Raw genomic sequence first — 21,272 nt, forward strand, 5'->3', positions numbered from 1 at the left:
AAATGCAGATAGGTATGTTGGTCACAGGGGTAGATATGTGTGAATATGTTGTCTACTCAGAAATTGGAAAAGATTCACATTATGTCAGAGTTCCTTTTGATGAAAAACATGTGTTAGACCTCTTTTCAAGGCTTGTCCATGTTTACTTTGATAAGTTTTTACCTAGGATGGTAAAAGACCACCTGTCTAATCAAACTGTTAATGATTAGGTATGTGAATTCATGTTGGGCATGTGCAACAATTTTTTTAATTTCTGACATTAAGAAAACAATTTTTTTATAAGCTCGTTTTTTAAATTTGCTTGACTTCAATTAAAATGTCTGACACATTGAAACTGTCCCTCTTATTAAAACAGAAGACACTTACATAAACTTATCAATATTAATAACTGGTGGGCCTATATTGGGCAGACCCATAGTAACAGTTAAGACATCTTCAAAGTAGGGGGGCCCGAGGCCAAGGTACTGGCCCACGAAGGAAATCAAACTCTCGAATCCGCTGGAAAACTCTCTCGACATGCACTCTTGCCCTAGCTATCTCAGCACAGGACAAAGCTTCTTCTCGACTTAGTTGTTTCTTTTGGGTCAAGAATGGTGGTCGATACAAAGTCAAATTTCTCTAAAAGGCAAAGAAAATAAAATAAGACAAACATTTTTTGCAATTTACAGTTAAATTCAATAATATGAAGCTTACCTCAAGACATTCCTTCTCTATTTGGTAGCCCTTGTCCACCATGACAGCATCTCCATAATCAAGCCTGTTCAATATTTCTGAATCAGCGACAATGTGCTTGTCTGAAGCTCGGCCACCAAAAGCAGAGCTTGTTTCAATTATGAGTCCTGAAGGTGCTACTCCCATGTTAAACTTGACAGTGTGGTTTTTTTTTGTATTGGGAGTATGTTAACACTCTGCATTTTAAGCATTTACATTTCTCAATGGTTACTTCACAACAATCAAGTATAATTCTTGTGTTTCTAAATTTATCAAAAGAGAGGGGAAGGTTACACCTTATCATGCTCTGGTCCGGCCACGGTATCACTACTTTCAATACTCTAGCAAGAAGCGGACTCATATTCTTGAAATAATTAGAGCATGTTTGACGATTAATACCAAATAGAACACCTATAGCAGTGAAATCCATATTTTGCTTGATTTTTACCATAGTTAAAATAATTCTATCTCTAACAGATAATATTTTCTTGTTGCTTCGAGAATCTACAGCTATATCTGCCACACATTTTGCTAAACACTCCAGCATATCAGGCGAATGGAGACCAGTGAAGGTAAACAGTTTCTCTTTGGTACACAGAAGTTGTGGTAAAGTAATGCAGGGAACTGATTTGCTGTCATCTTCATCTTTCCATAATGGCAAAAAGTTGACTTGAGTGCACTTCTCTCCAGTATCTAAGTCACTTAGAATGTCAGCCAGAGTAACACCTTCACAGCAAGGACGAATACTTCTTGTGTCAGCAAGATTTGCTTGAACAGCACAATCCAGAATGCTTCGAAGACAGGGGATTTCTTCATCAAATTCTACATCATCAGTTGAGTGTCGTTAGTGTCGTTATCAGTCTCAGTGTTGACTGGGCACCTGAACATAATGGAAATTTATAAATTTCAATCTTGAACACAACTAATATTTGTCATTTAATATACTTTCAATGTTATTATTGATTTAAATTAGTGTAAACAATAGACAAACCTTAGAGATGCAGCATCCCTCTTAGCAATTCTTCCTGCTCTGGCTGAACGTTTTTCAGCCTCATCTGAAGTCACACCTTTGTCATGAGTTCGTTGGGGCAGATTTTGAGATGGGACTGCCTTAGGAAACAATTTCTTTCTCTGGGTAGAATTAGCTGAAAGAGAACAGCAAGGTAAACAAAGTTTACATAACCCCGAAAGACCAATAAACAAAACAACGAATTTCACAGTATTATGCAAGTGACATGCCACAACCAGTGAATAGAACGGTTAATAAGGGTCCACATTACATTCTTACAGATACTTACAGCTGGGAAAGAAGTCTTTAGAGCTGAAATGCTTCGAACAAACACGCATAGTATCCGAGGCTGGCTTGCCCATTCGGAGGGCTGACTCCCATTTCTTCCTTTGGTTTTTTTCCCTTGGGAATAAATGAAAGCTTATTCCTTCCGAGGCGTATTGTGAACACTGTGGCACACAACAATAAGTGGTTCCTTTCTTCCGTTTCAAGCCACGGGACTCGTCATTAGCGTATTGATGATCCATCGCGGCTAATCGCCATGCAAGCCGGTGCCCAGTATAGCCTTTAGGGAGCTTCGCGAAGCGGCCACCAGGGGCGCGCGGGAGAATCTTTGCGTCGCCAATCTTATTTTCAACACTGACGAATGATAGTGCTGTCAAACACTGCTGATCTCGAAATACAAATACAAATACAAACTGTGGTGAATAGATTATTTTTACATTATTTACTTACTAATATTTATTTATTTCCTTGTTATTCACATGAATTTGGAGCAGAACACCCTCAGAGCACTCCCGCTAGAGCAAGTCAAGTGCTGCTAGAAAACGACAGTGGAAGAATTACAGTTGATGCTCCAGCCAAGGCTGACGCTGCTGGTCTTCAAAAAAATACAGGAACAATTAAAGGTAAAGTAGGCTGAGTAAACTTTAAGCTGTCTGAATGAAAAATGTCAAGTTAATTCTATACTGAGAAATTATAATATGCTTTTTAGCTGTGATTTCAGAAAGGAATACTGTCAGACCAGTGCTCAAAGAGCGGAACCAAAACACACCTGAATCCATGAAGTCTCCCATGTACTCACCTCCGGCTAAACGTCCTAGACGCGTGGCGGAGGGCCCGAGTGTCCCCACCGTATCTCCCTACACCGTGTCCAGAGGTTTCTTACTACTCATCAATTGTGAACAGTTCATCAGATGACGAGTCTCTTGCTGTAGAGACCGATGTCTCCACATGTAAGAAACCAGTCCGGAAACTGTTCTCTAAAGCTTTGGATGAGAATAGACTGGCTAAGCCTCTTTCACCTCAATCTGTTGTGGACTCTACTCCATCTACATGTTCGTTCAATGCTCGCAGGGTGAAGGCAAATTGTGATGCCATGAAAACCACTTGCAATAAAGGTAACGCTTGAATTTGATTCAACTTAATTATAAACTGTGGTGAATAGATTATTTTTACATTATTTACTTACAAATATTTATTTATTTCCTTGTTATTCACATGAATTTGGAGCAGAACACCCTCAGAGCACTCCCGCTAGAGCAAGACAAGTGCTGCTAGAAAACGACAGTGGAAGAATTACAGTTGATGCTCCAGCCAAGGCTGACGCTGCTGGTCTTCAAAAAAATACAGGAACAATTAAAGGTAAAGTAGGCTGAGTAAACTTTAAGCTGTCTGAATGAAAAATGTCAAGTTAATTCTATACTGAAAAATTATAATATGCTTTTTAGCTGTGATTTCAGAAAGGAATACTGTCAGACCAGTGCTCAAAGAGCGGAACCAAAACACACCTGCATCCATGAAGTCTCCCATGTACTCACCTCCGGCTAAACGTCCTAGACAAACAAGAAATTCTAAATTGAAGTTGACTGAAATGGATGCATCATCTCCCTCAAGAAAACTAAATTCTGTGAAACGTGGTAAATATTGTTAAGTTTGATATTGTGATAACACACTAATGTGTTCTGTTTACCCATTACAACTGATGAAATGGAATGAGGCTCTGTCCATGAAGTTTTGAAACGATTTCAAGTTTGTATTATAATGTCGAATTTTGTTTCAGCAATCCTGAGGCAATCCAAGTCCCGAGCAGAGAAACAGACCGCAGCTCGTTCCCTTACCTTTGACAAACAGAAGAAAGAACACGTTCCCATGGCTGGTGATGTTGATTGGACTGAAGTTGAGTTGTGTGGATTTGGTAATAATTATAACTCTCCTACTCACTTATCTGAAGGTAAGGCAAATTCTTTTGGGATAATCATACACTGGTCATTTGACAAAGTGGCATAAGTCCACCAGAAGCCTGATTCTTTCTTTGTAAAAATGTTTCGGTGTAAGATACCTAATAGACAATATTAAAGCCAAATTGAGAGCAATTCCCCAGGAAAGCTTGTTCTCTATTGATGAGACTATGATTCCTTACAAAGGTGTTTATGCTGGCAAACTCCGTCAATATGTGAAGGGAAAGCCTCACAAATTTGGATTTAAAAATTTCACTCTGGCTGGGGCCTCAGGAATAGTATATGATTTCAATATGTATACTGGCAAGACAACATTCGATCATTGCAATCTTCCTGACGATGTCAAGAAACTGGGAGTAGGTGCCATGGCTGTGATATCTTTGTGCAATTCTATCAAAAAACCAGAAACTTCAATGGTTTTCTTTGATAGCTGGTTCACTGGATTTCCTCTACTTACTTACTTACGAGACAAAATGAACATTTTGTCGACTGGCACAATTCGCAAGGACCGAACTGGAAGATGTCCGATGCCTTCTGACAAAGATATGATGAAGTCTGGACGAGGAACCAGTGTTGTCAAAGTGAGTGAGAAAGGTGTTGCCTGCGTCTATTGGGCAGACAATAAAGTTGTGCGCCTTGCATCTACAACTGTAGGAGTTCAACCTGAAACAAAAGTTAGAAGGTAAAATCATTTTTTTTTAAAACTGTACTATGTTCTAAAATGCACATTTTAATTGTTTGATTTATGTGCCCTTAGGTACTGCAATGAGTCTAAAGCAAAGAAAGAGATTTCATGCCCTCAAGTCATAGATTTGTACAACAAAAACATGGGTGGTGTTGACAAGCATGATATGATGGAGAGCGATTCTCACGTTACGGGGTAGTTTCTTTTCTTCTGACTCCTGTGCCCAAACGAGCGCAGATATCGACATGGGGTTTGTTTCTGATGTTAGGGAGGGCCATTGCCCACTAAACGCACACATTTCGAAAAGTTCACGTTCGTTGGATTGGTCTACGTAGCGTTTGGAATACCCTAAATGTAACTTCCGTGATTGTCCAAAGAGAACATACTCGAACTTTCCGCCCCCAGTGTGGCGGTGTGGTTCGAAAATGCTGCCAACTGTCGATGGGGATTCGAAGCTTGGCATGTCTCGAGCTAATTTCAACCGAAGACCAACACGCCAGACTTCTTTCAAAGGTACTTATGCTGCAACGAAAAATGTCCTCCGTGTATTCAATTTCACTACACTAATTTCGAAAAGGCAGCTCTGGACTTCTCCCCAAGCCAAACTTTTAACTTTCCATGACACAAGCCATCAAAGTGGAGTCCCTGGGATATAATTGCATGGGTCACGGAAATCTAAGATGCTGTACACGGTCTCAAAGCGGGCTAGAGCATTATAAAATGGCGTGTATCAACAATTACCTGTAACTTCCGTGGCACCCTTTACCCAATGTTGCAGCAGTACTAGGTGAAAAAATTTTCCGCTGAAATGTCGGGCTTAGAGTATCATTTGACCCTGGAACGACTTTTAAGCCACAGCAAGCCCGAGTCAGCCGTTAAAGCCGATTTTCACACTTTGTAACTTCCGTGATAACGTAATTTCCGTGATCAAAACACCCACTAAAACGTGTGGGAATACCTTATGGCTCATGTTTTTAGGAAGGTAGTACAAGGTCTTTACTATAAATACCATTGCCATAACTCTAGTATCATCCAGGACCCCAATAATCAGAAAAACTTAATTGGATATTTCTCACTTTCGGCAAATCAGAGACGCCAAAACTACCCCGAAACGTGAGAATCGCTCTGGTGGAAATAAATAGGCTACCCACCAGATCAAAGCGATGGTACCTTCCAATAATTGGTTATCTTCTGGACCTCTCATTGATCAATAGCTTCCTTATTTATCAACGTCAGGCCAAACAACTTGGAATAAAACCCGACTTTAAATCTTCAAAAGACTTTCTCCTTCAGGTACTGATCATCTTTAGAGTTTTCCCTTTACATGTTTCTCATTGTACGAGTAAAGTTTTTAATATCGATATTATTATTGTTTCATTTTTAGGTGAGCAAGTCTCTCCGTGTTGTAGAAAAGCAAAAGGGTAGACCTCCCTCCTCTGGAGGTGCTAAGAAAAAGGACCTTATAACCAGCCCAAGATACAGAGTAGCTGATGAAGTTCGCTTTGATGGACTCCATCACATGGCATCGTACAAGAAGAAGCAGGGCAGATGTAAAAACTGTAAGAAAGGTAAAACCTTTATTATGTGTGACAAATGTGATGCAAATCTGTGTTTTACAAGAACACAAAACTGCTTTGCCCAATTTCACACAAACACACCCTCAGCTGCTGCCTGATTACTGTGCATTATATTTAATGAATTGGCTGTTGAATGTGCCACCGTTCAGAAATTGATGCAATTTTTCCAATGGATGTTCATTTAGTGATAAGATTTAATTAGAAATTGATACTTTTTGAAAGAATTATTCATTTATTTTTGATTTATTTTATGTCATGTTATCTCAACCTTTTATTTTTTCATGAAATGATTCAGATCTTAGTTACCCTTTTTAGTCATGCGGGGTGAATTTGATTCATACTTGGTAAACATATTTGTCATGTGATTTAGATTAGCTATAATTTACTTCTTTCAGCATGATTCTGCGACATTGATAGTTGCCAATGTTGCGCGTACTCTGTCAGCCAAACCACATGTACATGGTATGTGGCCCATACACAGCATTTACAGCATATCATGTACACAGTTTAGCTGACAGAGTACATTACATTTTATTTATTCCTGACATTGTTCTAATTTGTGATGAGCTAGTCTAATTTGTCTGTTGTGTTTATGAATTGATTTTTGAATTTCCAAAGTATGAACTGATTTGGTTTGTGGAAGATTCTTTGTAAAATGAATTTATGCCATCACTTAGGCAAAATTCTTTTTATATAATTTACAAAAATGAGTTGTGTAATTCTGTAATTCTCTTTGAAATGTATTTATTGCTAGTTGCCAAAACTACACTGTGTTATTTATTCTCAAAATTGTTTAAATTTTAGAAATGCTAGTCTTATTAGTCAGTATTGGTAATGAAGTTCTTCTATGCAATACTTTGATACTATACGAAATTTTGTTATTGGTTAATATTGTTTTGACTTCTGTTACGTGCAGGAGAAGATGTAGAATGGAGAATTCAGTCATAAACGCCACTAATTCCCAATACATCCAGTATTTTATTTATTGAAAAATATTTACAAAATTTAAAGTATATTCTTGTCTGGTGTTCTTCTCGTCTGTTCACCTCTCTTTGCCTCCTCTTCTGTGAGTCTTCACGTTCTTGTCTCGAGTTCTTCTTCTCGTCTTCGTAGTTCAAGTTCCCATCTGTCGAGCTCTTCTTGCCTCCTCTGTAAGTCCTGTGAACAGACAAGAGAGAGAATGTAACCAAATGCACACTCTACAACTAAGCAAAGCCAACTTCAATAACTGTCCGTTTCTTTACCTGCTGCTGGATGACGAGGAGCTGCACTGTCCGGTCCATGTCTGTCATTTGTTGTTGCATGCACCCTATGTCTCTCTTCACGTCCTGTATCTCCTCAAGGGCAAGCTGCCCTTTTGAGGGCCTGCAGACCAGGCGCCTGGAAGAACATAAAATACAGTTGATAAAAGGAAAAGCAGTAATACCTTGCTTTCAATTTTGATCATAAATAATAGAAATCTTTGCACGTTTCCAAAGTTTTCCAAAGCCGTAATGCATAGTTCTGACTTCCAACATTATCCACAAAATTTTATAAACACAATGGTTTGTTCCGCAACGTTTTGCCTATTTTGAGATGGGAACGACACACTATATGCACAGATGCATATGAGTGAGACTTTATTCAAAAACGACCAAAACTTTTACTTGCACTAACCAGAAACTTGAAGTTGGATGTGGCTGGTGCTCTGGCGGCGGTGGGGGTTGGGGGAAGGCTCTGGTGGCGGTGGGGGTTGGGGGGAAGGCTCTGGCGGCGGTGGGGGTTGGGGGGAAGGCTCTGCTGCTGACACTTCTGACCGGATTTCATCGGCTGTACCCGGAACCACCCGGTGAAGGGCAGTTTCAGCACGGCATGCCACAGGCGGCAGAGCGGAGGTGGGTGGCAACACGGAGGTGTAGAGCAGCGGCGGCGTGTCAGGGGCAGGACCCGCCTCCCGAAACAGCGTCCGCAAGGGCGCCGTCTCCAGCACCGGAGCTGTTGCAGGAGGAGGGCGGGTTGGGACGGGGTCCTTGAGCGACGATTCGCTTCTGCAGCGGCGCAGCATATTCAAGATTTTCTTGGAGCTGATCCGCAACTTCCGCGTGATAGGCGCGCAGGGCAGGCACAGCATGTTACCATGGTATGATTGTTTGGGTCCGGTAAACAATACACAGCGGAGGGGGCGACTAGAGACCCTCGCACCAGAGACACGCAGCGGAGGCCCCTTTCGGCCAATCACAGACGACTGGTAGTCCCATGCGGAGTAGGGAGCCCCCGCGCGAGGCTCCTCGGCCTAGCAGCGGTGGAGCTGGCTAGCCGGCTAGCCTGGCGCAGAGTGCCATTGCCTGGACGGGACTGCCAAGCGCTCGCGCCTGCGCATCTCTGACGGGAGGGTCTCTAGGGGCGGCGGCTGAGAGGGCGGCGGGCGCGGCGGGGCGGTGAGGCCGCGGTAGCGCAGTGCCCACATTGCGTTGCGATGGATGGGCCAAGGCTTGTCCATGGTTCAATTTGTTTGTGAGTGTGGAGTTGATCTTACTCAAGACTAGATCCAGATCCATGTTGAGAGAGGGGGGTGCAGGAAAAGTTGCCTGCGCACAGGGGCAAAGTGCGACCCTTCGCCTACCTGTCAGGCAGCTTCTCTGCTCTCGCGGTAAGGGCGACGCCCCCATCGCCCCTCCCCTGGAACTGTGCCTGGTCTTACTCAATGTAATGTAAGATTCAATGCACTTAGTCAGGGCGCTATTAGTAGCGCCCTGAATGCGATACTGAAGAGTTTACTAGCGAGCTCAAGACTTTTTCGAGTCACAACGTCCCTTCAAAAGGACAAATTATTTAATTGTCTACTGTCGGCTTTCATTGAACCAAAATCTAAAGTTCGTTATATTTGGGAACGTCCTGCCAAATGCATTAGCGTTCCGAGGCTCCACGAGGTTCCCATATATTATGAGAGGACGGGATAGATTTTTTTTTTTTTTTTTTTGGGGGGGGGGGGGCAGGCAGTTACACAACAACCATGGGGCCTAAAATTGTATTTTCCACCAATAAAGAAGATTTGGGGCGAAGCCAGCAGCAGACTGACTCAAGAAAATATTCGAAATATTTTAAATCACAATGTCCCTCTAGAAGGACATACCCATTTTTGATGTTTGCTTGGGCGATTTTTTCCAAAAAAGTTTGAGTTGCATTTTTAGCTTGTTTTGGGACTAATGGATGATGTCATTTGAAAAAATAACACCAAATGCAGATTTTCGGCCATTTTATATGTAGGATAAAATTTTCAAAAGCTAGAAAACACACAAATTGGCTCGGGCTGATTTATGACACTGTTCAATGATACTCGTAGGTAAAAGAACTACTGAAAGGTTCTTAAATATCAAGTCGGCATCGTTTTTATATCGTCTATTGACGAAAGACCACTATTCTCCCTAGTGTCACCGTGTCCCTCCGGAAGGACATTCCGTATCTCAAAAACTACTCGGCCGATTTTAGTGAAACTGACATTTTTGGAATCAGGAAGACAAAAGCAACAAGAATATAGACAGTTCTCTTTTTTAAAGTGACGGGTAACGGATGGTGACTTAAAGGGTTAAGGTCCAGAAACCATTTGGTCCATGAGTCAGAATGTCCAAATTTATTCAAGCACCGAAGCACCGCATCACAGCTCCGCGTCGAAGCACCCGGGAGCACCGCGTCGCAGCACCGGAGACCAACACTCCGCAGCAACAACACCGCGCCACAGCTATGAAAATATCTTAGGTCAGATGATCCTATTGTCGCTCTCCGTAGGACGTTTCTCATGAGAAAAATACACACCTTACTCCTGGTCCTCCTCATCCTGGCCCTCCTGCTGGTCGTTGGGTGGAGCTCCGCACTGAAAATCCAAGTGTGGGACAGGCATGCACTAGATAGCGTGGGACACGGTTTGTCCCACGCTTGTAAGCGTGTAACACGGTTTGTCCCACGTTATCTCTAGTGCATGCCTGTCCCACACTTGGATTATCAGTGCGGCCTTCAGATGGTACCCGATGGCAGGTTGGTCAGGACTTCGCCGCCGTCCTTGTAGCGCTGGTAGTTGCTGACGATCTGCTCAAGTTGCCGCTGGTTCGTCAGGTACTTCTTGTTGACCGGCTCCTTGATTTTGGTGTGGCCTCCTCTGACCTGGGTCAGTTGGGTGAAAATTTCGTTTTCTTCCTTCAAATTCTCCAGGAACCTCCAAATGCTTGCGTGGCGGATAACAATCAAGCGCTGCAGGTGGTTGTGCCAGCCCTCTACTGCGTTGTGGGTTCTCTGTTCCCCAGCGAGTGCAGCTTCGTAGGTGTTCCAGATCGCAGGTCCGAAGCGTGGTGCAACGCGTCTTCGCCGTCGCTCCACACCTCTCACCTAGTGCACATTAAGGTGAGTCACGATGTCGTCCATGGGTCATTCCAGGAGTGATTAGCCACCTTTTGCATGACCATCTCCGATGTCGCCCATATTTTGCCCAAATGTTGTCCTTCTGTGCGAAATTTCACCGCTGTAGCTCCAGTAGTTTAGAAATGGCAGCATCCTAAAGTTTTGCAACTACCTAAAGTTTTAATTTTTACTAAAAAGTGAAAATTGGCCACAGATCGGGCAATAATAGTCATAAATGGGTGCGGTAAAGTTCTCTTGACGTAATTTTGGACAAGGAATCAGAATTTGCCGGTATGGGGGTCCTAGGTTAACTCCAAACCCACGTTTATAGCGAAAAACACCCAAAAATCGCCTATTTTTGACCTGGTTGGAAAAATCGACGCCAATCCAAACGTGACTGCACTGTAAAAAATATCTTTAAATTTATGTAGCCAATGGCTTCTTGAATTTTCTTAGCCAGACACGAAAGTGTGTTTAAAGCGCCACTGGCTATGGAAAGGTCACTTTCTAAAAACCGCGACAGTGAATTTATGGTGCCAGTGGGTTATGAAATTCCAAGTCGAAATGTGAAATTTACCGCTTGGCTAACAAAACGATAGTAGTAAAGGCCCCCCCATTGTAGCGGGCCGCCATCTTGACCCTCATTGTTGCGGGTCCGCCATTTTGAATTTTTAGCCCGTCCCGTTTATTTTTTGTAAAAAAATGACGGAGGGACGGGCATATAGTATGATGCATGCTGTGCGTCCGTTCGTTCGTCCGTTCGTCCGAGGACTTCCCGTGGTCCGATCTTGACCAAATTTGGTATGCAGCCTCCTTGGGTGACCTTAAGAACCGCCCGGTGGCAGCAAATCCGATCCGAGCCCCGGGGGCGCTGCTGCAGGTGCATCATGGTCTACATGGGGTCGAGGAGGATTTCGGCAACGGATACAGCTAGCAGGGCATGTAGGGGTATTTTTGGAATCGGGGTGACGAGACAAAACCAATGGTGCCAGTTTCAAGCGAATCGAAGAAGTTTGGACCCGGGTTCAAATCCCGGTGGGATATATTTTGAACATTCTTTTTATTCGAGTTTTTGCATTGTTTCTTATGTTTTTGAGGGCGCTGATGACGGAAATAACATCCATTTTGACCCCAGACTCAGGTTCCAACCCGTCAGGGCTAAACAAAGGCGAAATTCACACATTTGTTAATGTACGGGACGGGCCAAAGTTGCCGATGTATATCGCTACTTTTCCTGTTATTTTCTCAGAAATTTTTTTTTTAGGTGAAAATTTTTTAGTTGAAAATTTTTTGGTGAAATTTTTTGGCTGAGCGATAGCGAAGCCCTTGCCGTGTTTGGGCGCGCTGAAAAGTGATTGGTCGTGAGTCTGTCTGTCTGTCTGTCTGTGTGTTTGTACTCACCAACGATTCTCAGCAACTACACAGTCCACAACTCCCTAATTTTGCATTGAACATCGTCTAAGTTCCTTCCAACACGAGTTTGTTTCTATTTTGAAATTGGTATCGTTTGAAATATTGAAAACATCTTTTTGAACTAGGTTATTAGCATGGTTAGGTTGGCAGCAGTGTTGCCATTTTCGGCTGCTTGCGGTCGCGGCTTAAATATGGGACTTTCCAAGTAGGGCAAAATAAAGAGCAAATTGCTTGAAAATCGACTTTTGTAAGAGTTATTTCCTATTCTGCAGGTATTGAAAAGTGGTGCAACTTCAAGAGAAATATAACTGGTAAGTACGATCATCAAACCTTTTAAATCTTTCAATTCTTGTTTTTGTTCTGCAAAAAAGCCACTTGATTGCTTTTGTTCTATCCGTTTTTGTAAAATTTTGCACAGCATAGTGTAACTGCAGTTTTCCTGTGCCTTTCATTGGGATCGAGAATCATTCTCTTTAGTGTTGTCTGTGGCTTTCTCAAAGTGTTGCCCACCTGCGGTTGCTGGACTGGTTTCATTATGTCAGTGCAAATTTTGTATATTTTGCTTATACATTTGTTTCATTATAGTGGAAAATTTATTATTTCTTTTACTTTTGCAGGATTATGTTCAGTTTGATAATTGAGACTTGTTTAAGTTCTATCGTGTGCCAATGCCCAGCGTTGATTTCTGCTTGCTGGTTGGGAATCATTGGGCTTCGGTCTCTGGTAATGTCTCGAGCTTTCTGTTCCTATTATACTTGTACGTTATTCATTATCCTGCACGCAACTAGCAAACTAACTGCTTCTTCTTCTTTTACAGGACATTGGAGCAAGGTTTATTTCTTATACTTATAATGCTTTGTTTTCCTTCATTTTTATTTGGAAATTGTGGTCTATTGTAATTCTTGCCAGATCGTGGGCCAAGAAAATTCCTTTCTGAATTTTAACCCTGCTATCTGTCTGAAATATGGAACTTCTGTGACTACACCATTTATTATATTAATGCATGTTTACTTCTCATAGCTTGTCTTTGCTTTAAGCAGCCAGAAGACAATATTAATAAACAATGCTGATAATACATTATTTGTGCTGAGATATTAAGGGGGGAGACTCGTCTTTAACACCAAAATTTTAACAAATTTCAGGCTTAAATAAAAAATCTTTCCAATAAATTTAAAGGTTAGTGGGCTGGTTCTTTAATGTTGATTTCAAAAAAAAAAGTTTGACTCTAGGCCCTATGACCTAGAATCTGTGATCTTTCTACTAAACCACTAAAATACGCCAAAAATTCACTGCGCGCATGATTTTCAGAGAATGCGGCATCATATCATAAATGTCTATGTTGCTCCCTCAAGAAGACTCCTGGCACTCTAGATTGAACTAGAACGATTGAAATACCTGGTTCCTAAGTATCTCAAATTTACATTTTTAAGTGTACAAAGAAAAGCCTTTAAATTTAGACATTTCAATAATTTTTTCGGACACATCTACTGGTCCGATTGAAGATATCCTAGTTCAGAGTGACGGCCTTATAGAGACAAATCATAGGAAAAATTATTGAGTCGAAACAATCAACGGTCAGGTTCAAATCGTGCGCGCAAGACCCAAAATATTGCAATTGAGTTAAATGGCTTCAAAGTTCAAACGGTCTAACCTATCCTGTGGAAAAAAAATTACAAGAAGTCATCCTATGGCCAAACGGTTTTGAATTTCGAAACCAGCCAGCCACCAATTTCAAGGGTTTGACACAAAGAATTCGAAAAACTCAAAAACGAAAATCTGATTTTTTGACGTAAAATGACGAGTCTCCCCCCCTTAACTTAACAATCTCAAATAATAATTTTTGTTTGATTCTGCCCAACAAAGCTTCTTTCATTTTCTGGGAAATGCTTTCTGTGTCTGGTGGCTTCTGTGAAAGAAATATTCTGTTTTGTGAATGAATTTTGTCTAATCGTAATTGGATTAATTGACCATGCACTGCTCACGACTGTACTTTTTTGCCACCTTTTAAGTTCCCGCTTCACTGTTCTAAGCTTTTATGCATTTATATTTTTTAAAATGAGAGCTAATCAAGCTAATGTGTAGAACACAAGCTACCGTGAAACGGGGTAATTTCGGACACTCGGTGTAATTTCGGACAACTCTGCCCGGAAGCATGGTGATGATGCTCCCATCTAACGGCCAGCTTGGAGGCTTGTCCCGTTGCGCGCATCGCATCGGCCACACTTAAAACCATCTGATCAATCACCCGGAGGCCAAATGAGGGCCAAACTTCAGGAGAAAGAGTGGTTTTTGTATTTAACCATTTTTACCTAAATTTGCTTTATGCGTAAAAACTTTGACTGGCAAGCCGAAACTGTTCATGGCCGGTTCATGAGGTGATTGTTTGTCGATTCGATCATGTTAAGAGCATACTGTGTCAAATTTTCAATCACCTGGGTCAAATAGTATGGTTTATATAGGCTAAAAACTAAAAAAATGTTACTTTACGGGGTAATTTCGGACATACAAACGTCACGCCAGGGAGAGTGCGTATGTCCTGAACACTTTCAATTTCGCAGGGTTTGAGTGGTGGAAGCTGAAAAGCTCTTCTGAAAGTTGAAGATAATCCAATAACAACGATAATCCCCAATTGTTACAGCGGTTGCTTTGTAAACTTCGAATTTCATAAAAATGGGGCAAAGCTACATCTTTAATACTTAGTTTTATATGCATATCCTACCTTAGTGTCAACGACTGTTTTGTGATTAATTTATTTTCATGTGACATGAGAGTTGGACTTGGCGAATGGCTCCATAGCTCGCCGGTTTACCACAATTGAACTGCAAAGCTTTCCACTGAGCCCCTGTATCTTCCTAACCGTACATAAGACACGACTACTTGCCCTTCATATGCACGTATGTGATCGTATGTAATCTTGTAGAGGAAGATTTAAGATTCACTTTTTCGTAATAAAGTATGGCCCGAGTTGCTTATGAAAGCTAATCGGTCAAAAATTAGAAAAAAGAAGCGTCTAAATGGCTCTACTAGTTCCACCCACTATTCATGAAATCGAACTACATTTGAGTGCAAAAACATGACTTCAAATTATGTATGAATGACCACCCCTACATTACCTTTACATCTAAACCCTTACGAATCTCTCACATTATCATAGTATTATCACTTTAGAAAGAGATAGTGATCGATTTTGGGACCAAAATCAGAACGAAAAGTGGTTTTTTCCAGGAGTGTCCGAAATTACCCCAAAACACGGGGTAATTTCGGACACTGCTTCGGACCCTCCACTGTAAAAACGGTGAGGTGCAGATATTTGAAATATGCGCCAAAACGAAGCTAAAGGTGGGTAGATGATAAATTTTAACCCTCAAGTCCATGACAGCACCACAACTTTGACAATTTCAAAAAAAACTATCAAAAGTGTCCGAAGTTACCCCGTTTCACGGTATACAAAGAAGTTCCCTTGGCTTATTAAAAGATCAACATTTTCTTCACAATGAGCTTTGGCTATCATCCATTAAAATCTATTTTCTTCTTTTTCTTTTCGGTGTTGGTTTTGAAAGCCACTGTGGCACCTGATTCTTAATCATATGTTTTTCTCTTTGCTTTCTGCAGTGCCCCGAGGTAAACGCAAGAGTGAGGCGGCGAAAGCAGCGAGCAGGGCCGAAGCCGACAAGCGGCGCCGAGAAGAACGGTCCGCGGAGGAGGCCGAGCAACACCGGCAGGACGAGGCGGCGCGAGTACGGCGTCACCGAGCTGCAGAAGGAGAAGAGGCTGCTTCCCAGCGCCGCGCCCAGGCAGCCGACGACCAGCGACGTGCCCGGCAGCGGGAGACGCCGGACGAGAGGGCAATTCGCACCGCGGTAAACGCGGATCTCATGCGTCAAGCTCGGGCACGGGAGACTCCGACCGAGAGGGCTTCTCGCCTGGGAGGCGACGCAGGCCGACACGCTGCTGCTCGCGCCGCGGAGGACGACGACGAGAGGGCCGCTCTTCAGGCTGCCGATGCAGGCCGACACGCTGATGCTCGCGCCGCGGAGGACGACGACGCACTGTTAAAAATAATCGTAAATTTACGACATTTTGTAGAACAATTATGCCGTTTTTAAACGACATATTTTGTTACGACTTAAGTCGTAAATATACGATTTGAGTCGCAAATTTACGACATATTTGTCGCTAATTTTGATAGCGACCCGTTCCGTTTTGAAACGAATTAAGTCTTAAATTTACAACTTAATCGTAAGTTTACGAACAATCGTAATTTATCTATTGAACATGTCGTGCAGTTATGACTTCAGTCGTACATTTACGAATCTTGTCGTACATTTGTGTAATGAATCGTAAATGAACGACACAAATCATAAATAAGCGAGCAAAATTACAGCATAGCATCAACTTTTCGGGGATCTCACATTTTATAATATGTAATCGCGATTACGACATTGTCGTAGAGGAATGATTTTTTAGTCGTTTAGTTACGACGAAGTAGTTTCAGAACGATTTCTGTCGCTATCAAAATTAGCGACGTTTTTGTCGCTAATTTACGACAAAATTTCTGACAGTGCGAGAGGGCCGCTCGTCAGGCTGCCGATGCAGGCCGACACGCTGATGCTCGCGCCGCGGAGGACGACGACGAGAGGGCCGCTCGTCAGGCTGCCGATGCAGGCCGACACGCTGATGCTCGCGCCGCGGAGGACGACGACAGGAGGGCCGCTCGCCAGGCTGCCGACGCAGATCGACACGCTGACGCTCGCGCCGCGGAGGACGAGGAGGAGAGGGCCGTCCGTCTGGCTGCCGACGCGGCACGCCACGCCGAAGCGCGCGCGGCGCAGTCCCCGGAGGCCGCGGCTCAGGCGCGTGAGCAGCTCGCCGCGCACATGGCGGACGTGCGCGCCGTCGAGACCCCCGAGCGCTTGGTGCACAACCGCATGCAGCGCACGCTCCGCAACCGCGTCGTGGACCTCGAGGCCCCCGTCGTGCCCCCAGCCGGTGGTGCCGAGGGTGCCGGCGCCGACGGCGCTCCCCCGCCACCTCGTGGTGGTCGCCGCCGTGCCGCCCGGGCGGCCACTGTGGAGGAGCTCTTCGAGCAATCGATGCGCAACTTGCACATCGCCAAGTGCGGCATGTGCAACCGGGGCACCTTCAGGATACAGGGTGTCGCCTTCGAGGCCTACCGGTGTCCGACCTCAACGAGGTGCTGGGAAAAGTTTGTTGACGCAAACTACATGCATCCCTACCCGGTGCCGCCGGAACTCAGCATCCTGAACTTTGTGGAGTCGCAGCTGATTGCACGTCACCACCCTGTGGTCTCCGTGTACAAGCTGAAGGGTAACCAGCTCGGATACTCAGGTAATGTGATCAACTTCTCGCAGGATGTCGGTCGGTTTGCCACGAGCCTGCCGCACCGCGTCGCCGACTTGGACTCGGTGATAGCTGTGCGCTCTGAGGGCGGCGGCGGCCACGTTGATTTTCAAGTGCGCGCCGGTAGAGTGCGCGAGGCGCTGCAGTACCTGAAGCTCCACCACAGGTACTCACTGTGGGAAAAAATCACAGTAAATCCTGTTGTGATTAGTACAGCTGTCACTGTAGTTCAGCGTACAGGATTTACTGTACTTTTTTACAGGATCTACTGTACTTTGTACGGGATTTATTGTACCACGGGGGTGGAGTACGGAATATCCTGTACCAGGTACAGTAAATATTGTAGCCAGGCACAGTAAACCCTGTGTTCTGAACTACAGTGAATCCCGGCAAAAAAATTAACGGGATTCGCTGTGGTTTTTTCGCACAGTGCTACCAGGACGTGGAGATTTCGGAGCAGAATCTCGCCGAGCTGCCCGAGGACGGCTGCGTCTTCTGGCTTATTCAGTTAACGAGTCCGACATCCCACCGACTTGGGACCGACCTGGGACCGACTTTGCGCCGACTTTCGGCCCCCTCTCGTGGGAATGGCAATGGAGGGGGCAATCAGGTTGTACCAACCAAAAAAGATGAAAACTGGTTTTATAAACTCAAAGTAATGGGCATTTATGGTTTTTGAACTAGAGAGCGACTTTTCAAAAAATCAAACTAAGTCAAAGGGTGCAAGCACACGAAACGAAGATTGCGAAAACACGAAATCCAGCGAGTGCATACTTTGATTTGTTGTGCTGAGACCTGGGGCTCACCCGCAGCGGAAAACAAAAACATCCGGTTTTGGTAAATGTAGTGGTTACTTGCTCTGTGCTTGCTTCCTTACTGTAAAATTTTAAAATTTTGGAGAAATGGATGAAGCTGCGTTAAATGTTGCCATGAACGTGGCCGTCATGGCTACTCAAGTTGTTGAAGAGGATGACGCTGATGATGATGCAGTGTATTTATTGGCTATTAGAATAGCAACAGAAGAAGTAGAAGAGGTTATGGCTCTGGAAGAGGGACAGGGCTTAGGTAATATATTAGTTTGTGCCTAGTTACTTCAGTTCTAATAGCGTCACTTCGTCTGATTCGTTTCTTTGCCTACAGCCGATTTAGGGGGTGAATCCTGGACATACATTACCGTCGACATAAACGAATACCACGATATGCCAGACCGAGTGTTCAGACTTCATTTCCGAATGGGGAAAGTGGTGTTTGAGGTAATTGTTTCCTCAGTACTGTGATACTTGTACTATGCCCCCTTTTCAATGTTATTGTTTAAAAATTACTTTGCTTTCAGGCTCTCTGTGACACCTTGCACCAGTACCTGAGAGACACAGGCAGGTTGAGGAGAGAAAGACGGCCATTTAGAGATGTTGTTTTGATGGTGCTGTGGATTTTAGCAACACCTGATTCCTTTAGGAGCGTTGCATTGAGATTTGGAGTGTCACCAGGAACTTTGTATTACTTCTATGGCTACATTATAGAAGCTCTGAGGGAACTTGCACCACACTATATCCAATGGCCAGATAATGAAGATCGAGAAAGAATAAGAACAACATTCGAGGAAGCATCTGGTTTTCCAGGAGTTGTAGGTTCAATAGATTGTACACATGTATATGTAACAGCCCCAGTGAATGATCCTGCATCGTACAGAAACAGACATCATACGTACAGCCATAATGTACAAGTTGTTGTAGATTGTGACCTCCTTGTTCGAGATATTCATGTGGGAGAGGTGGGCAGCATGAACGACAAGCGTGTATTTAGAAGGAGCCCTCTAAGTGAAAGTCTTCTGCGAGAAGAAGGATTGACTCCTCCTGATGAACATTTAGTGGGTGATGGAGGCTACACTCTGACATATTATGTGAGTTAACATTTGTCTGTTTCATTACAATTGATTATATAGGCATCCATTCATTTCGTGCTTGATTTTTAACTGTTAATTTCCTGTTGCAGATGATGATACCATTTTTAAATAATGGACACCTGACAGAACAACAGCTTAACTTCAATAAGAGATTGTCCCAATGTAGAGTTCGAGTTGAGAACGCTTTTGCACGTGGTAAGGAGAAGTGGAGACGATTAAAATTTCTACACGCCAGGAACCAAAACATTGTGGTTGACCACATCACAGCTTGTTTTGTGTTACACAATTTCATCATCCTGAATGGAGAACAAGCATTGCGAGTGAGTGTCTGTGAAAGCTGAATCCTATCTTCACATCTTCATAGCCATATGGATTATTTTATTTACTGCTTCTGTAGGGAGAAGAATTAGCACAGCCGATCAATAACAACCAAATCCTCGGCAATAGGCAAAACAACAACAACAATGTCAATGATGAAGAAGACGAAGACCCTGATGGCTTTGAAAGACGTGAGTTGTTTGAAAGGGCCAAAGAACTTGGATTAGAGAAACGCCTATTCCTGATGCAACATGTCTTGCCAGACGGTGAATGATTTTGTATAGATTTTCCTTTTCAACTGCCAAACTATTACTGTGATTGTAATGCTTCAAATGTGCCTTTTTTCTAATGTTAATATCATGGTCTGGAAGTGTTTGTAATATTTAATGTCTATTTCACAAACTGATAATTTTGTAATGGAAAAGTTTACCAAATGAAAGTAATGGACTGGAGTCTGTCACAATTATTTAGTTTACTCCTGTTCTTCAGCACCAGACTGGTTACTGTGATATTGCAGTATATTAGTGTATATAGTGTTAGCTGCTATTTTTTTAATAAGTTTTCTGATCAACATCAGCATGCCTTTGCCAACATAGCATCATCTCTGTAGGTACTAGTGCATAATAAAAATATTCAGTGATTCAATGCAAACATTTATTCGAGAATCCTGCTGAGAATATCAACAACTCGGTTCAAATCACATGTCCTATGGGAACATTTCGTTATAATAAAAGAACAATGAATATGTTAATAAGTAGTAATACTTGTGGTAACAAAAAATATGAAACTTCGGACTAGTGTTTCATACAGGTCACGTAGTAAAATCAAATTAAAGTATATAAACTTAAAGACTTATCCAACTGCATGTCCTATGAACGTATCAGATGAATCGGTGCATTCATGACTGAAAGGGTTACTTAAGACAATTCAATACAAAATTGAAGAAATAAAAATAATAACTTGCTCATTGAGCACAACAAAAACACAAATAGAATAGAACAAAAAAAAAAAACGAACACAAGCTAGGAACTGCACTTCTTAGATCACTTATACCCGTTCACAACAATCATTGACAACTTACGTAAATCATACTTCACCTGAGAGGCAAGTACTCTTTCTTGGCTGCTTTACTTAGCATTTTTGAAGTAAGCCGAAATGTCTTTGATGGCTTCAGCCATTGTTTGTAAGGCAGCAGTCCTTGGAATACTTTTTTCCTCCTGCGATAGGCGCAACAGTCTCACTTCATTAACCATGTCAGCCTTAGCCTTTGCGGCTTTCTCTTGCATTTCTTGGGCAAAGGTCTTGTAAAGCTTCTTCTTTGCTCCAGTCTTTGGTTTGGATTCTGATTGATTATTGAGCGAGGGATCATCTGCATCTTTTGAATCATCAGAGGAGAGTGCAGCAGGAGCCGACCTGGTTCTGGTTCCTCGTTTCTCTACAATAGGCATATCTGATCCATCGATGCTGTATGAAGTGGATGCTCCAGCAGAGAACACACATGGGGCGTTCAAATTTGCACTACCTTTCTCCATTAACAAGAAGAAAGGATACCACTCCCATTCAGTTGGGGCTTCTCCGCTTTTTTTCTGCCTGTCAAATTCCTCATGGAAGAACTGGAGCATTTCATTCATATGCCTTTGACACTGATCTGCATTAGCACCATGTTCAAATTTTTGCATGTCAC

At 42.9% G+C, this 21,272-nt stretch overlaps 3 protein-coding genes across 3 annotated transcripts; 2 read left to right on the forward strand and 1 right to left on the reverse strand.

Annotated features, from left to right (window-relative positions):
* Positions 1–362: 362 nt before the first annotated feature.
* On the reverse strand, positions 363–864 carry LOC117640426. Its single transcript, XM_034376931.1, has 3 exons — positions 694–864; positions 474–618; positions 363–397 (listed from the first exon to the last, which is right to left on the reverse strand). The coding sequence occupies exons 1-3, from the start codon at positions 856–858 to the stop codon at positions 363–365; spliced, it is 345 nt and encodes a 114-aa protein (XP_034232822.1). The 5' UTR covers positions 859–864.
* An 11,575-nt stretch (positions 865–12,439) lies between these two features.
* LOC117640427 lies at positions 12,440–15,870 on the forward strand. Its single transcript, XM_034376932.1, has 4 exons — positions 12,440–12,543; positions 12,624–12,729; positions 12,824–12,837; positions 15,619–15,870. The coding sequence occupies exons 2-4, from the start codon at positions 12,675–12,677 to the stop codon at positions 15,868–15,870; spliced, it is 321 nt and encodes a 106-aa protein (XP_034232823.1). The 5' UTR covers positions 12,440–12,543; positions 12,624–12,674.
* A 2,349-nt stretch (positions 15,871–18,219) lies between these two features.
* Positions 18,220–19,914, forward strand: LOC117640669 (protein ALP1-like). Its single transcript, XM_034377457.1, has 5 exons — positions 18,220–18,432; positions 18,508–18,620; positions 18,701–19,267; positions 19,360–19,590; positions 19,668–19,914. Exons 1-5 carry the CDS (start codon positions 18,270–18,272, stop codon positions 19,860–19,862), a joined length of 1,269 nt encoding a protein of 422 aa, XP_034233348.1. The 5' UTR covers positions 18,220–18,269; the 3' UTR covers positions 19,863–19,914.
* Positions 19,915–21,272: the final 1,358 nt, after the last annotated feature.

This window comes from Thrips palmi, unplaced genomic scaffold (assembly GCF_012932325.1).
Source record: "Thrips palmi isolate BJ-2018 unplaced genomic scaffold, TpBJ-2018v1 HiC_scaffold_12, whole genome shotgun sequence".
NCBI lineage: Eukaryota > Metazoa > Arthropoda > Insecta > Thysanoptera > Thripidae > Thrips > Thrips palmi.